Consider the following 17,501-nt stretch of genomic DNA (forward strand, 5'->3'; position numbering starts at 1 on the left):
CCTAGTAGGGGGATAAAGAGAAGCGTTCAGAGGGCGTGCTGCCACACCGATGCAGAGGCGCAGAATTAATATTATTAATTGGTTTTAGGGGAAAGGAAATGGCGCAGTATCTGTCTCATACATCGTTGGACAACTGAACAGCGCCGTCAGGAAAGGGATAAAGGAGGGAGTGAAAGAAGAAAGGACGAGAGAGATGCCGTAGTGGAGGCTCTGGAATAATTTCGACCACCTGGGCTCAATGATCGGCTCAAATCGGCATCAGATCGGCTCAAAGGAGCAACTTCAGAGGATCTGCCCTGTTGCTCACCTCGAATGCTCCAGAAAGATGTCACAAAGGGCCTCTGATTCTTGTTGCACGCCATTTTGATTACGTTCAGTGTAATAAACTGGGCAAACGGAGCAGATAGGTTAAACGTCTGCCGACCGCCACAGCACGCATCAGATACAATAGCGGACGAGGGCCACCCTATCAAATCGCTGCACACGGGGCTCAAAAATCTATATCAAGTTATCTCTTCAATGCGCGGATATAATTATGGCGCCGGAAGTGTGGATTACATGATTTTATATCCCGAATATTTCATCGAAGTCCTGAAGTTAAGATTACAGGAACGGTGTTGTATTTAAACTGCACACACGTAACAGACAAAGCGCCAATGATAACATTAAGAATGTAGCAGGTGCCATAAAATGCACAGTCAGGATGACTATCGGTTCTTGTTTTAGTGGGAAAGAACTACTACACGGGTACTAACCGGCTAACCAAGTTTGTGTTAAGCTTGACCTTAAATGTGACCAAGGCAAAACGTAGCATAGGAACAGCCCATGCAGGAATAAAATAATCGCCGCGACTAGACTTCGACCCCGCGGCGGCGCGAACAGATCAGCTTCTCTAGACACAGCACAAAGGCACTATGCTATCGCAGAAGCCGATCGCGGCTCGTGTTAGCCTGCGACATCGTGACTCTCGCGCTGTTCCCTGCACATCGTTATCTTAGTCAACTTCTATTTGCGGCGCGAACAGATCAGATCAAGTTAACCTCAATCAGAGCTCAACCTCAGTCTTCTAATATTGTCGCCAGACGTGCCGACGACCAAGCAAAGCAAAACCATGAGCCAAACAGGCTAAGTACATGTTTTCGCATTTTTCGCATGTCTTCTCGGTTTAGCTACGTTACACATTAAAACCCTACCACTTATTTATTCATTTGGGCAGAATCTATTCCCGAACACAGCATGAATTTACCCTAAAGTTTTCAGTATGACCGCTAATTTTACCAACCTTGATTTCCCTCCTAAAATTATTTGAGACCAAAGAATAGAGAATACTGCGCAGACAAGACGTTGCCTCTCGAATTAGTGCTCTCTGCTGCATTTGTTGTTGCTGGAATACATGAAATATACACGTGCATAAATCATCAGAACATTAGATGACAATAATGCATGTTGGGAAACTTCAATTAAGCTGGAAAGAAAGGAGAGAAGACACGTAAGCACAGCAACGGAAGCTCCATGCTTTGCGTTCTGCTGTCGTTTAGAAACTAAATTTCCCGGTGAAAAAAAAAACTCTCCTAAATAGTGGCTTTTCAACCCAAGTTACTGTGCACGCAATCACTGACATTTTTGGTTTCATTATGAGGCGCTAACTAAAAAAATACATTACTTCGATCTAATTATGCCAGCTAGTGCTTGGAGAAGTGTGAACACTGTTTTTAATGAAACAGTTCCAAGTAACCGACACTAAGGCACAACAGCGACAAAAATACACGTATTCGTTACCAGAGTTCTACCTAACGCGTCAGAAGTAACTGACTACTTGTTATCATTTGCATTTTCTTGCAGTTTCTAATTAAACAATTGCGTTTCAAACGGTAAGGTTCCAAGTAATTGAATTACTTTCCGTAATCGATTACTCGTAATCAGTTACTTTTTGCAAAAACAAGTTGTAACCAACGGTACTGCTCTAAAAACCTCAACATAAAGGCAAATACTGGTGCTTATGAGGATGTTTCCTTCGTGACAGCGACACCATACCTGCTGCGGAGAAACATCGCACGCGATCATGTCTGGACTAACTAGGTCAGCGCTCTATTCAACGACAGTTCTCGAGAGAACGATCACTTGACCGTTCTGTAGCGGACCCCCTCCTGTCTGTTGGCGCCGCACCTTAACCTCCAACTATACCAAACTGTGAGGCTTCCACATTATGAGCGGAGTAACAACAATGCGCGGCGATCATAGACTGTTTTTAATGAAACAGTTCTAAGTAAGCGACGCTAAAGCACAACAGAGACAAAAAATAAATTTTATCACGCGTATTCGTTGCCAGAGTTTTACCTAACGCGTTGCGCGACTGCTTGCCCGTGTGGAAGTGTTTGTATGTTAAAATAACGCCCCTCCCTCCAGCGCATAATTCAGAGTGTTCAGTGTCTGTTGCTCTCTTCACGAGGAAAGGTGGGAAAACTGGCGACTTCGAAAAAGAGCTCCTGTTGAAAATTAACACGTAGCCTCATTATTTCATTGTGGTGTGCATAAAGTTGTGTTAGAGCAATAAAAGACAAAGAAAAGTACGCAGTGGTTCAGATCAGTTAGACTGTTCAGGCTGTAATTGATCTCCGAAATCAATTACACTTTATGATGGAGATAGTTTGATTGTAATCGCTTGCTTATTTTCTCCAAAGTGTAAAAGACTGTTCGTTACCCATGTTCCATTCAGGCAATTTAGTTCGTTTCGTATCGAAAAGGGAAGCAGCAGTTTTTTGCGAGAAAATTGTCTTAATTGGTGTGGCGTCTCGCCAGCATTACTCTTAATACTCACCGAAGCCTGAAGGAAATCCCTTCCCCTCTGGTTCCTGCTCAGAGAGGAGAACGTCCTTCCCTCCCTCTGCCCTGACTTTTGCGGCTACGAGGTTCTGATTTCACTTCAGATGCGCACCACCTGGATGCCGCGAACTGGTGACAATCAGATAAAACCTGTTGAAATTGAAAATGAATCATGCCCAATATTCTCGGTCAAAAATTTTGAAAATCGAAAATTGTAAGGTACTGTTATGGAAATATTAAGGTATTCGTCCATTCTTCGGATATGTAGCAAAATCTTTATTCTAAAGAGTTTCCAACGATCGCATCGAACAGTTAAAACTGCCTTAGAAAACCAATGGGGAACGCATTTGATGATGGCAAAAACGCTAATATATTGAAAGACCGCGGTAGGCTGGTCTCTGAATATATTGATTGTTACAGTGAAATTTTACGTCATATGAAAATATTGCGTTCATAAAAGATTTCCGGTTCAAAAATCCCGTTGTCCAAAATTGTCGGGTATGATGGTGCGCCAATTAACTCTGTTACGCAAAGCAATCGAAGATAGTGTTGAATAAGTAACAGGGAACATTATTTTATTTGTTTATTTAACTCACTGCAGCCTCTCGTTGGGCTAAGGCAAGAGAGTAGAAAATGATTTGAATTATAAAGAAACTAAATTCTCTTTCAGTGCAGTGCATGGTTTACTCTTTTAAGAACTGTGTAGCCTAAGTCTTTCGTGTTTTTTCCCGCTCTTTCCTAAGCAATGCATTGGCATGCAGTGTCCGATAGATAAAACAAAAAATAAAACTACATTCACGATGGATACCCCTTGCTACCAAGCGGATATGCAAGAGTGCTTGATTAGTAGGTACCGTCCAATGATGACGCCAGTAGAGATTAACAGTTCAAAGGCACTAAAAAGGAAAAAAAAATCAGTTCACATCACTGCATTTCAGTTTCAAAATACAACGAAGTAGTTTTAGTTTTCATTTACTAGAAGGCCGCCAAGCTAACGAATGCGGTAGGGAAGCGCGGCACTCAGTACCAAGATGCGCCCAGGCAGGTCAATTGCAAAGCTTCAGTTCGTCATGAATACAGTGAGGACGCCTCAGCTTATTGAAAAAAAAGGTGCATACAAGCCGCTATTCCTACTGATTTTAATCCCTGTTCAGTTTTTCACATGGAGCGAAGATCTGGCCGGAAGCGTCACAATCACCTTAACGAGGTTTACTCGAGAAGTGAAGAAATCCATGCGGCCAGGGTGCATCCAAGCGAAACAAGCGAAACAGATTCAGAAGTGCAGGGCAATGTCCAGAATTATGCTTTCGTAGTTGCGGACTGAAGCGTTCACACTGAAGTCACTGTAACTTGATTCAGTCTCATGCAGTCTCATGCAGGAAAGACTTTACGAGTCTTCGTCGGCTACCGATGTCAATGACCTTACCTTCGCACTCACTAGGATGAAAAATTCTTGTTACATTAGGCAACATAACGATGTGATAAATATTTTTGCAAACAACGAGTAGCGATCTAAAACAGTCGTTGTAGCAAGAAATGAACGCATACAGTGACTATAATCATATACAAGGACTTTGTTCAACAGGAGCGAGTGATGAGGGAAAGTATTGCACAGACAAAACCTGTTGCCGAGCACCCTCGTAAGCGAAAACTTTACAAATGACTTTCTGAACTGTGCCTGAGGCTAAAAAGCTGCTCGGAAGGGAATAAAATTATGGACTCGCCGATATGACCGACATTTGGAGGCTACCGAAAACCAAAACTGAACACTTCACAGCCAGCTATGGAGAGAGGTAAGACATCAAAAAAGTAGTCTAGGTTAGGGAAAAATGCCAGTTATTCTATCCTAGCCGACAGCGAATTAGCGAGGGCAAGGTCTGTAATGCAGTAGCAGACCGTTTACCAACATTTATGTTTAAAAGGGCCATAAAACACCCCTCGAGGAGAGCACACAAACTCGCTCATTCACTGCATTGTGTTCTCATGAATACGTCCTGCCCACGATCGCGCAACACTTTACGGGCCCTTTCCGCTGGCTTTTTCTGTACTCGCGCCCTCTTCCGTTTCAGGTTTCTGCGAATGTCATTTAAGAGATGGCAACTAGATTCTTTAAGACGTCACGCACTGCCACGGCTGCGGCCAGCCAGTAGCTTTGTTTCGGCAAGTGAAGCAGCCCCCCCCCCCCCCCCCCCCCATCCCGGGAAATTCGTGCCCGCGTCAGCAGCCGGCTGTGTGGCCAAGGGAGTGAGGCCACCGGAGGAGCGTCGATTTTTAATTGCGCAAAAGTGACGAGAGGGAGAAAGGAGCGAAAATGCTAAATTTCAAATTCTAACTACAGAAAAATCAGCTGCAACCATTCACAGCCAATGAAATATCTGCTCAAGATATTCGTGAAGTGGCGACTTTTAACACCTGGGCACAGAGTTAAGAATCAGCTGAAGGGGCCTTCTTACTGTAGGGAACGTAGTGGGGTGATGACAGATGATGGCAGCCCTCAGAGGCAAACCTGTGTAACCAAGGCAGCCCGGGAATAACGGCTAGATTCTGAAATGTCCTAACCTTCTCCCAAAGCAGGACTAACGCTTAGCGAAGACAGCTCTGAGGCCTACTACAAGCACTAATTGCGTGGTGCCGTGAATGTGCACAGCGCCGCCCATTAATGCCTCCTGAAGGGTAGACCCTTGGGCTTGTTGGTTCATTTCAAGGGTAAAAATCATAGCGCAAAACGAAAAACAACTCAGAAAGACAACCACACACAACGCTAACATCCAGAAAATTATTTCGCAAAGGGTGGTTTATATCGTCTTATCAAACATGCACCATCAAACCATTCGCTAGCAAAGCGTATCAGCCAGATATGAGAGCTCCTTTGGCAGCAGAGCGACGAAAAGGCACAGCAGTCATCTTCCAACCGGGAAATGCATTCCGCTTCAATGATTGCCCGTCTTAAGCGTTCTTAAAAGTGCACGTAAATGACACATGTCATGCCTACAGCTTCAAAAGGTATGTAGTCAAGAAGTAAATAATTTTGTTGATGAATTTTAATAGCGCAAAGGTTGCTCTTGTCGAAACAGCGCCATGGCAAAAAGTATTTTCCACTCCTGCATTCCAGCAGAAACGAACTGTGCACCGCGTCAGGGAAACTCATGAGCCCATTAAATCACCGGTGGGTACCTGGAGACACTGCGGATCAGACCCCACATCAGCCGCCAAAGTAAAAGCTCGAAGAACTAGACAACCGCCGAATTTAGTGCACAGAGTTACTGCTTAACGAGCGATGGTTGGAAATTATATACAATACGGAAGGATAAGTCGAAAACATTTGTTTCATAAGACAGTCATCATGGCTCCACGCCGGGTTTCGAACATGCGCTTTTTCACAGACGCATATATCTGTTCATCATCTTCAGGCGGAAAAACGCCCCCTTCAGGCACTTGGCATGCGGGTCGTCGTAATCCACATCGTACACGGCTATACCGTGCTTCTTTGGAGCCGTTCCCACGCGTCCGAAGAAGTTCATCATCTGCGAGGATAAAGAAAAGAAAATTGTACACACTGAAAGGACATACTTCCGTGCCCCCAAATGCCGCGCGTGCTCCGCTCAGCGCGAATGTATACAAACCTGACGTCTCCAAAGGAAATTTCTAAAGACGAAACAGGTGCTCTTCTATAATAATGAGCTGTGACGTAGTAATCAGTGCGAAAAAGGCAAACTACAAGAAGGGGGATTTCACAGGGCAAAGTTAACGCTTATCACAATAGCCCATCAGAAGCCATGTTGTTAGACCTTTGTGTTTTCGGCGACAGTTAACATTCAAAAGCGGTTTAACGTAATAAAGTATTCACTGATAACGGTTAACCAATTATAACGTTATAGGCTCTTAAACATGTCCAGAACCAGAAACTTTACAGCGCAGAAAACTTCGCGGCATAGTATTGCTTCCGCACACGTAGAGAAAAACCCATATAGTCAGGAGAAACAACGCTCGGCAACACGTACAGTTTCAAATACCGTCTCTACTAAATCACACTGAAAAATTTCTTCATTTCAGCAAGCCAATTCCCCAGAAGTTTCTCAACAGTCTAATATTGCAAGAAAACATTGAATTCATTTCAATTATTTTTCTTGTGTTTTGTTAGCATTTGCGGCCTTTCAGTGTACATTGATATATCTCTTTTGTCCCCTAAAAAGTGAGACTGTTGTGCGCAATTTCGGTGTTATATGTTTGTGATGTCTGTGTGCATAAGGAGCAGAGGCATTTGCCAGGCTTTTTGCTTATTGCTTTTGCTCCAGTTTCTGTATATCAGGATGAAAGAAATAAACTGAAATTGAAAAAAAAAATTCCGGCAGTTGAGATATACAGTCCAACTTCGTAAATGAAAGCCGTTAACCAGCGAAGAGAGGCTTTGAAAGTTATGACCCCTTTTAATCATTCCAGTTCCAGACATGCTGTAGTAGTCAGGCTGAAGAAAGCATTCACTCTGAGTGTTGTAAGCTAACAACGGAAGTATTTATTCTCCCTTCTCTGAAGAGTTTGCTCGCCGATCGAATTCTTAACTGCTCACTTCTCGGTCACTGCCTGCTTGAGACTCGCAATCAACCCCAATGCAGTCTAACCTGGCACTGTTTGTGTAAAAAGATGTGCACGCCTGAAACTGTGTAGTTTTATTAATCGCCATCTATAGAGACACTAATGTGAAATGCAATGAGGAAATTTTTCAAATGGTTTGTAATCATCCTTATTTCGTTTACGGCTGGCGTGTTCGAGCCCGCAAACAATACGACCGGCAACAGACGAAAGGATACGTCATCATGACGACTCTGCGACGGCGCTATTCCAAAGGTCAAGCATATACCCAGAGCCGTGGAGGAAGGACAGCTAGGGAGGGCCCTTGCTATCTTGAGCTGAATGCCAAAAAAGTGTGCAGGAAGTCACGCGCTTTCGCAAGGACTACTGGGAGTCTTTGGCGGACAAAGCAGAGCAGCCAATAGTAAAACGGTATCCAGCGACGTCGTCTGCTGCAATTCCTGCAGCGCATGCGTAAGCGCGCCGAGACGGCGGGGAATATGAAGGAGGGGAGACAGGGGTAGGCGGCGTAAAAAATCTGACGTAGCCACATCTCTCGAGTTTTTTTCTTTCCTCCATGCCCGCAGCTCATCAAAGCTGGATGCCGTTGGTGATAGTAGAACCGACCGCTTAAAAAACGGCTCGACATTTTTTGTACACGCGTCCGCCAGAAAAAGTATCGCAACAGCTCTTAATATTCAGATCTTAATATGCATCAAACTACCCATGGTACCCTTTACTCGGCATTCACTACATACCTGGCTTGTCTCTATAAGCACTACACAAAGCAAGACATGGGCTAGTGTAGAGAAGCACGGCAATTTTTTTTTTCAGATAGGAACGTCACCTCGGTTTGTGTCAGTCTACGTAACGCCACGTGAGGACTTCAGCGCCGTGTCTATACAGATGAGCAGCCTTTTATTCCAGCGCGAGCATGGCTGAATAGCCCAAAATTTTGTAGCATGAGCTACACTGACCGAGGTTGAGCAGTTTCTCATGGCTCCTGGACAGCCGTGCTGCGCATGCGCGAGGAGCAGTGACGTCACACGGCGCACAGCTGGAGCGCCGGAACTGCCGCCGCCGCGCGCGCTTTGCAGGTCTGCGCATTCCGGAGGAGTGACGTCATAGCCACGGCAGACGCACTGGCACCAGCGCGTGCCCAGTTGTGCGCCTGCGTAGCGTTTAGCCAATTGTGACGTTGCGCCGGAGCCGCTTGATAGCACCTCTCATTTTGTGCGCATGCGCAGAAGTATAAGTGGAGGTATACGTATAGCGGGGCGTTTGCTGGTGTTGTATAGCCATGGAGAAGGAGAGCGAAATTGCTGCTCAGCGGCAGTTGATGCTCAGGGCATCAGCGTAGCTCGCGCTACGTATATCCTGGCATAGCCGAGCTAGGCCACTGCTAATTTTTTGCTGATTGCTTGATTTGGCCATAATAACAGAAATAGGCCACACAATTGTGCACACATTTATTGTCTGTTTAAATCATGAACAAAGGATTATCCTCAGGTTATTGTCATTACCACGCTAGGAGCAGGGCAGAAGGTATATATACGAGTTACAGCGGGATACACTTTGAGCAAAGGATAGCAATCGCAACGACTTGCTGTAATCAAAGTGAAATTCTAGCACTTCCCGCACCTTTCCTGACCGCTATTGTACGCCGTAAACTCACAACTTGACTGCACGGAAAACATTCAGCGCTTCGCTCGTTCGCTACGTTTCAATGTGCGAATGCTGACACGGACGCAATGAGTATAAGAGCTGCTAGATACCGCTCCGAGCAAAGTACAGATACAGTAGTCCAAATACCTGGCACAGTACAGTACCTGTACAAAAGCATTTTTTACAATACTGTAAGCCCTTCACGGCCTGTTAAAGGGTGGCAGGAAAAAATAAAAAAGAGCAAAAAATGTCAGCTGAATTTGTGTCCTGATACAAGTGCGGATCCAGTTTATTAAATTCTACGATGGTTTTCAGGAGGAATGAGTACTTAAATATGTCAACTCTAGTTGTGTATGACATAATGGCGAATGGGTGGTTAGCACCGGAAGATAATCTCCCTGGAGGTCGAATGTACAAAGAGGTGTCTAAATTAACTTATTTTCACGAAGCATGTAAAGAAACTTGAGACGAGCTATCTTTCTACGTGTGGGTAGTTCTGTAAGTTGAGCTTGGAGGCGTAATGCTGTCGCTGACTGTGTTTTGCAGTAAGCAGAGAATATAAATCTTAAAGCTAACCTTTGCACTTTTTCAAGTTTATTGATCTGATATGGACAATGTGGTTCCCATATTATGCTTGCATATTCTAACTTTGGTCGGACTAAACACATATGCTGGAAGCTTAATACATGATGTCGCATGTCTCAGTTTTCGTTTTAGGAAGCCAAGTTTGCGTTGAGCTAAACCGCATAAGTGATCGATGTGATACAGTCTATGAGTTTGAAGGTCTTTTGCGTTACACTCAATGCACAATACATGGGTCTTGACAACAAGGCAAAAGATGAACCCAAGTTCCAGCACCGCTTTAAAAAAAACTCGGTTTCCGCGGAGGTGGCCTACAAATGGCAATCCTAAATGACGCTGCGTTATACTTGTCTACTGTAGGCTTTGAATCTTCAGCTCCAGTTCGCAGGTGAGACCGCGCTTTTTCTTTTTCAGTTCACCGTAACCAGTTCAGTATTCACAGTTCACATCATTTATGTGTTGTATTTCTGCACAATGCCGTGTGTGGCAGTCTTCATGAAACCCGAGCAGATCCTTCCAATTTATCTGGCTAAATAAAGGTATTGAGATTCAACCATACGCCGGACAAATCTACTATTGCAGGCGCCTGCGCCGCCGCACCTTAGCCAAAGGCTTTCCACGCGACAGCGCTACTCGGCGGCCAGAAATGACCGTGCCCTGCTGTGCGAGACAATAGACAAGTAACACGGATTACTGCCATCTTGGGGGGACACCGAGAAAAAAATCAAGATGGCCTGTATCGATATCCTACCGCGTTCGAGTTGCAACGCAGCTACTTTCATTGAAAACAGAGCTTTTATTATTTTTGTGTTAAGTTAGCTCCGGTGACCTTATGCGCGGATCTCTGAGACTACGCTTCGCTGCCACTCACTTCCAAATGGTGAACACCGAGTCCTCCTTGGACTTGGCGTTACTGGTTTGGACCAAGCGGAAGAAACATATGTCATATTATTAAATTCATCTTCGTCAGCAATAAATGCGTCCATTGCTGCCAGACAAGCATCGATGTAGGTACACCGAGTCATAGAATTGACTTTTACTCATAATGTACATAGGGTGGAATTGTCCTGAGGATGCCTCCAGCAAGCGGCCAGCAGCAGCTGCCGTTTCATACCCGCGATTGCGTTGCGCATCGAGGCTATGGTGATCGTACCTTCTTGACCAAGGTGTAAGAGTAGTCCCACGTGAGCAGTTGTCCGGAGTTCCAGTTGCCCCGGTACATGTACCAACCGGATTTGTCTTCATGTCCTGAGCCCCCGCAGGCCTGTGTTGCGTATGGAGAGTTATTACCAGTGAAATAACATTACCGACATAGTAAACCAAGCGTTAGAGTGTGGCTAAATGTGCACTTGAACCCATCTTTTTTGCAAAATAAAATACCAGGACGCGGTTTCACCTTCTGCATAGCATTAAGATTCGTGTGGACTTTCCGAAAACTAAACAATAAGCGTATTAATCCAACGTCAACAACGCGGCGTGCCACCTGACAGTTATGATCTCGAACCAATTTACACGATAAGAGCTGCTTGCGTATCTGCTGAATGCAGCCTTTCTATTTGACCACTTTTTACGGCATTGTTCAGCTAACCTCTTTTTTGGCAGTTAGCGAAGCCCTCACTTATCGGCGCGCAGTTTTTTTGTCAGGAAATAGTACTGGCGGAATTCAGATCCTACAGCGAGTTGTCCTCGCCTATATGCATTAGAGAGGCACTATCATGTTATGAACACACCTATAGCAATATTGCATGAACAAGTTTTTTTTTCATGTCCTGCCAGGGCGCAGACATGAAGGAGAAACTTGGTGGCTCTAACAAAAATCTTATCGATTATTCATACAACTGTGTCAGGCATTCAGAGGGGCAGTGCACCAGAAGCCAGAGCAAGCCAACAACGTGAATTACCAGAAATACCCGGAATTAATAATATTGTTGCGTAATTCACAAGGAGATTATAATAGAGTTTCGGCGAGGTTTAAGGCCGAAAGGAGAAAGTCCGCCGGCATAGTGAGTTCGATTCCAAAGGAAGGGTAGCATTGCGTGCAGCGGCCGAGGGTAGCGTGGAAAGATGGGGTTAGGCATTTCGCTAGGACATTGTGACAGAAGCTGGTATCTGGGAAGATCAGCAAATGTATATTTAAAAAAAGGCGAATTTATTGAGCCGCCGTTTACTTTCACACATTGGTTAGAGAGAGATAAAGAAAAAAATTGTCGAGCATGGTGGCAGCTGCCACCACTTCGTTTCAAAGGGGGCGCGCCTAAAATTCGTGCAACCTTATAATGGCAGTGCCATCTGTGCAACAGGGGCCAAACTTTCCTGCTGTTGATGTTAATTTCGGTAATCGTGAGGATTCTTAAACATTAATAAGCACAATCAGGGCCCCGACAAACGCACGGCCTGGCGCATGCTTTGGAGCAAGGGTCGCGTAACTAGAGTGCCTTCGTAACACTGCTCCCAGAGTGGAAAAATTCCGACACGAAATGTCTTAAAGCACAGGGTGCATCAGCTGTCGGCTGACATCATCTCACGAAAATTTATTAGAAGTGCTCGTGGAACCGTCGATGTCCATCGTCAAACTACATCCAAACAATTATGCACATCCTGCAGGGATCTCGGGTCTGCATTAGAACGACGATAGGCTGCGTTCTTCGTAATTCATCATCTCGGAACACCTCTTGCGATGGGGTACATTCAACGCATTTCCCGCTTCTACCTCGATGCTCGCAATTTACAAGCTGCATTGAAGTTGCGCATCTGGAACGGCTTCATTTAGTTTAATTTACTTCCTCTCAAAGGCATAAAAGCATTACACAAGGCAGGGTGGGAAAAAAGCATAAGAATTCGAGCAACCTAACAAAATTTAAGTTAAAAAGAACGCCAACCCTCCCTCCCCCCCCCCCCCCCAAAAAAAAAAAAATGTGCGCATGTTCATCGCAATTCTTCCGAACCTTAATGCAGTGCGAAAGCTAATTTCCTTAAATTCTTTCTACAATTCTTTACACATTTCCTTCTTTAGTTCTCTCCGTAATTGTCAACGAATTTCGTTGTAGAATTCTTTTTTCAAATCTTTACTTTTACTTATGTCTATTTTTTATTATTTTATTTTAATTTTTGATGAATTTTTCTTTTCTATTTCTAGTTTTTGCTTTTCATTTCTATCTTTATTGTTTTTATTTTGTTTTAATTCCACTGCTTGAATTGCATCTTGTTTATTTCTTTCTTTAATTTTAATTTATTGCTCCATTTATAGATGTGCTCTCTGTGTGCGCGACATAGGTGACTACGGAAAGCCCTGAGCCCCTGGAACCGGCCATTGGGAGCTTTCGCTGCCCGCCATCGATGCACCTACGCCTGCCGTCCCGGCCGTTCCGCCATACCGACTGCAGGCCATGGCACTACGGACGGACTATTGGTGTGCGCCCATCATCGCCAATCCCGCTACGCTGCGCCTCCCGCATTTCCTCCCGCTATCCCGGGCAGCCTGGTTGACGCAGGCCGAGTCTCTGCCGTACGTCAGCGGCATCAGTTCCCAGGGCTGGCGCCTGTCAAGTGGAGCCTACCCGGTAAGCTCTACGATCAGCTCGACATGCCGCCACCGGAGGAAAATCTTAATTGATGCTCTCAAAACCGCCTCTTACAGACATTAAGCCATGCCCTCGTTTTCTGCAAGTTCGACGGCGCACACTGCCCTGTGCATCACACCGCTACCTCGGCTACCATCCCTGCGCCGCTCCCTATCTCGGAACCTGCACACCCTGCGCACTGCAGCACCACCCTTAGCCCAGTTCCGATGGGGGTTGACAAGCCTGAGACACCCGCCGACTCGGTGCTTCCTGGCGAGTTCACCTCCGAGCTCCCCGCGGTTTTCGCTTCTGCTGATGCCTCAGTGCACTCGAGCAACGCGCGGATTGTCTCCCTCAATTGTCTTCTTGCGGCCATCGCCTCTTCATTGTTGGTGCGTCCGCTCACGAGACTCTCTTTCATGCGCCTCACCTATCGGAGCGTGCTGTTTGTCCGCGCCCTCACTAGGACACCGTCGGAGGGCCACCGACCCCTACCAAACGCCACCGGGTTGTTTCATCGCGGCCGCTCTGACTTCCCCACTACCCTCCAATCATACTGTACAGAAGTTTTCACCAAAGCTACCTGAACGTCCAGCGCCCGCCGGTATCGGCCGTCACGGCCTTTCCCCACAGTACGCTCTACCAAGGTTCCACGGCATGGCACCATCTTCCTTAATGACTTGTTTCCACCCTTGACCTCATACACGCATCCCCCCCCCCCCCCCCCAGCTCTTCGTCATGCCCGTCTGACTCGCTCGGCGCCATCCGACACGCCAACGATGCCTAAGCCCCAGTCCCGGCAGCTTTGCGTGGTCAAGCGACAGCACCCTAAACCCGCACAATCTTCGCTGTAGCGATCGCATCGGCCACTGGCCGAAGACCCTCGCCGCGTCCCAAAGATTCCCCCGCAATTCTGCGTGCTCAAGCAACACCTACCTGCAGTGCATTTGGAGATCAGCGTCATTTGTTTCCTGCCCTTGCCGCCAGCACAGCGATGGCACACGCTTCACTAGCCGATTGCAGCGTCGTCCTGCCTCTCTGCACCTTACGTTTCTCCCAGCCACGACCTCCGCAACTGCCGTTACCCTCCCATCGCGTCTCACCAAAGCATCTGAGCCGGAGTACTCGGGGTTGAACCCGACCGCGGCGACTGCGATTCGACGGAGGCGAAACGCAAAAGGCACCCGTGTGCAGTGCGACGTCAGTGCACGTTAAAAGAGCGGCTGCCAGCGTTATGAGCCTCCGGGACATGAACGTTTGAGTGCAGTGGGTCCTTGCGGGGTCCAAAGACCTGCCGTCCTAAACTCCCCTGTATGTAATAAAGTTTCCACCACCACCAACCCCATAAAACAGGTCCGCCTGACGGCTCAAGCCAGTGGAGTCCTAGAATGAGAACGCCTCCCCCCAAAAAGCTTCAAGAAACACTCCCCTTATTTCAATTATTAAAGCGGTGGCTCAGTGGTTAAGGCGCTCGTCTACCGACCTAGAACACCCGGGCTCGGACCCGAGAGCGGCGGCCGCGTTTCGATGGAGGCGAAACGCTATAAGGCGCCCGTGTGCCGTGCGATGTCAGTGCACGTTAAAGATCCCCAGGTGGTCGAAATTATTGTGAAGCCCTCCACTACAGCACCTCTTTTTTTTCTCTCAGTCCGTCCTTTATCCCTTCTCTTGCGGCGCGGTTCAGGTGTCCGCCTAGATGTCAGACAGATACTGCGCCATTTCCTTTCCCAAAAACAAATTTTAAAAATGTTCACGTACGTACCCCAGGTGGTCGAAATTATTCCGATCTACGGCACATCTTTCCTCCTTTCTTCTTTCACTCCCCCCTCTATCCCTTCTCTTACCGCGCGGTTCGGATGTCTGCCAAGACAAGTGAGACAGTTACTGCGTCATTTCCTTTCCTCAAAAAGCCAATTCCGTACAAAGTGCAGGTGGGCTCTCCTCTGCCCTGTGCTTCACATTATTTTTTCCTTCGTTTACTTGACCTGTTGCCTGAGAGGGGGCCTCTGTAGCACCACCATTGAGGCTGGCGTAGAAGAGATGGTGACTGACGCGAGCTCGGTAGAACAAGACAAGCCAGGCTAGCGTTGTCAGCGGACGCGGCCTCTGAGGCACCCGCCTCGCAACCTCCAAATAAATGTATTTCTGCCACAATGTGTTTCTGCGTGATTTTCGCGTATTTATTACAGGATACGGCCACCAAAAGAATTTCGATTTTTGTATGCGTGGTCTGCACAGCCCTACAGACCTTGATGTTAAACACGGTTTCAGTTTGAGGCGCACGGAAAGCATGCTGAGTAAATTGAAAAATTACATCGAATAATTCAGCCACTGAATCAATATTGAGGGTAAGCTTGCACTGAGAGCGCCAACAAAATAAACTGCAGTGTTTAGGTACTGGAGGCAAAGTGCAGTGCAATATTCATGCCTTCGTCTCGAACTCATCATAACGATGGGTGTGCATCGATTGCAGGAATTCTGAGTCTTAATGATATCAGAAATGGAAAACTGAATGATCCGGAGTTCCCGGGTTCGAACGCGACCGCGGCGGCTGCGTTTTTATGGAGGAAAAACGCTAAGGCACCCGTGTGCTGTGCGATGTCAGTGCACGTTAAAGATCCCCAGGTGGTCGAAATTATTCCGGAGCCCTCCACTACGGCACCTCCTTCCTTTCTTCTTTCACTCTCTTCCTTATCCCTTCCCTAACGGCGCGGTTCAGGTGTCCAACGATATATGAGAAAATACTGCGCCATTTCCTTTCCCCCCAAAACCAATTATTATTATTATTATTATTATTATTATTATTATTATTATTATTATTATTATTATTATTATTATTATTATTATTATTATTATTATTATTATTATGCACGGATTACAACTGCCTTAATGTGGCAGTATTCAGAGGATTGCCACAAGAAAAAAAATGTCTGGGGTTAAACGTGGCTTGAATCTGGTTGTACTAATAATAATTGGTTTTGGGGGAAAGGAAAAGACGCAGTATCTGTCTCATATAATGTTGGACACCTGAACCGCGCCGTAAGGGAAGGGATAAAGGAGGGACTGAAAGAGATGAAGAAAGAGGTGCTGTAGTGGAGAGCTCCGGAATAATTTAGACAACTTGGGGATCTTTAACGTCTACTGACATCGCACAGCACACGGGCGTCAGCGTTTTTTTTTTATGGAGGAAAAACGCTGACGTTCGTGTGCTGTGCGATGTCAGTGCGCGTTAAAGATCCCCAGGTGGTCGAAATTATTCCGGAGCCCTCCACTACGGCACCTTTTTCTTAATTCCTTCTGGTTGCACGAGCGAAAGCTCTATTAAACATGGTCCCCACTGTCTCAAATCAAATGTCAAGGTGAAGGGTCAGGGTCAGGTACCCAATGGTCAGCCATGTGATCATGTTGTCATACTACCATAGCTTGGCCCATATGACTACGCAGTTAAGTTCGGTTTGACCTTGTGAGGCTTTGAAGGCCCTTATCTATCCGGATCCAAATCGGAAGTCGTACCCCGAAGAATAGAGGTCTCGCTCTGAAAAACAGATTTCCACGTATTCATACCTGCTCAAAGATCGTTGGACCCCAATATCTAATCTGGTAGGACCCATCTGGGTGGGACGAGTAGTAGTCGTTGAGAAGTTTCCACGTTACGGCTGCCAGTGTGAATGATGGCATGAACCACACGGTGTCGTTTAGCGCCGCTGCTCTCCACTCGTCCGCGATGAGAGCCTGGAGTACACAATAAGAGGATGCACGTTAGCGTTGCCTCGAGAAGTGGTAACCTGCGCGAAGGCTGGAGGAAATGCCAGAGCTGGAAATTTTACTTGTTCTGCGGTAAAAGTAAGAAATTGTGCCCATCTACAAGCAAAATTATAAAAATACATCGAGAAGATTACGCATGATGCCAAGGATTAATTATGCTGGTTCTCGTATAATCAGTTATAACCATGTTGACCCCTAAACATGGCGTTCGAGGGGTCAGGAAAACTTGTTTTCAATGATTACTGTCATATTCAGTCGTTATGAAAATTTAAAACTGTTGTGCTTGCAAACTGAATCATATATTAGATGGATAGGTATCGGAGGGGCAGTGGTGCCTATAAATTTCTAGAAATTAATTTTTCGGTCTGAGCAAATTTTACCGCGTCCACAATAGAGGTATTTTTGGGCGGGAGCAGCGCAGCACGGTACAAAGAAGAGAGAGGCAGAACACGACGCTGCGCTGCTCCCGCCATAAGATCATGCACCAACCAGCCCAACTTTTCACCTTGTTACATTAGAGGCAATTGCCTTTTGTAT

The 17,501-nt window shown here is 46.2% G+C and overlaps 1 protein-coding gene across 1 annotated transcript in view; it reads right to left on the reverse strand.

Moving 5' to 3' along the window:
• Window positions 1-5,872: 5,872 nt before the first annotated feature.
• The window catches only part of LOC144132460 (uncharacterized), a 113,030-nt gene continuing 101,401 nt past the window's right edge, over window positions 5,873-17,501 (reverse strand). Inside the window, exons 11-13 of the mRNA XM_077664879.1 lie at window positions 16,764-16,931; window positions 10,793-10,903; window positions 5,873-6,347 (exon numbers count right to left, since the gene is read on the reverse strand). Coding sequence (XP_077521005.1) covers window positions 6,201-6,347; window positions 10,793-10,903; window positions 16,764-16,931 — 426 coding nt within the window. The 3' untranslated portion in view covers window positions 5,873-6,200. The remainder of the gene's footprint in view (window positions 6,348-10,792; window positions 10,904-16,763; window positions 16,932-17,501) is intronic.

The sequence above is a fragment of the Amblyomma americanum genome, chromosome 5, assembly GCF_052857255.1.
Source record: "Amblyomma americanum isolate KBUSLIRL-KWMA chromosome 5, ASM5285725v1, whole genome shotgun sequence".
NCBI lineage: Eukaryota > Metazoa > Arthropoda > Arachnida > Ixodida > Ixodidae > Amblyomma > Amblyomma americanum.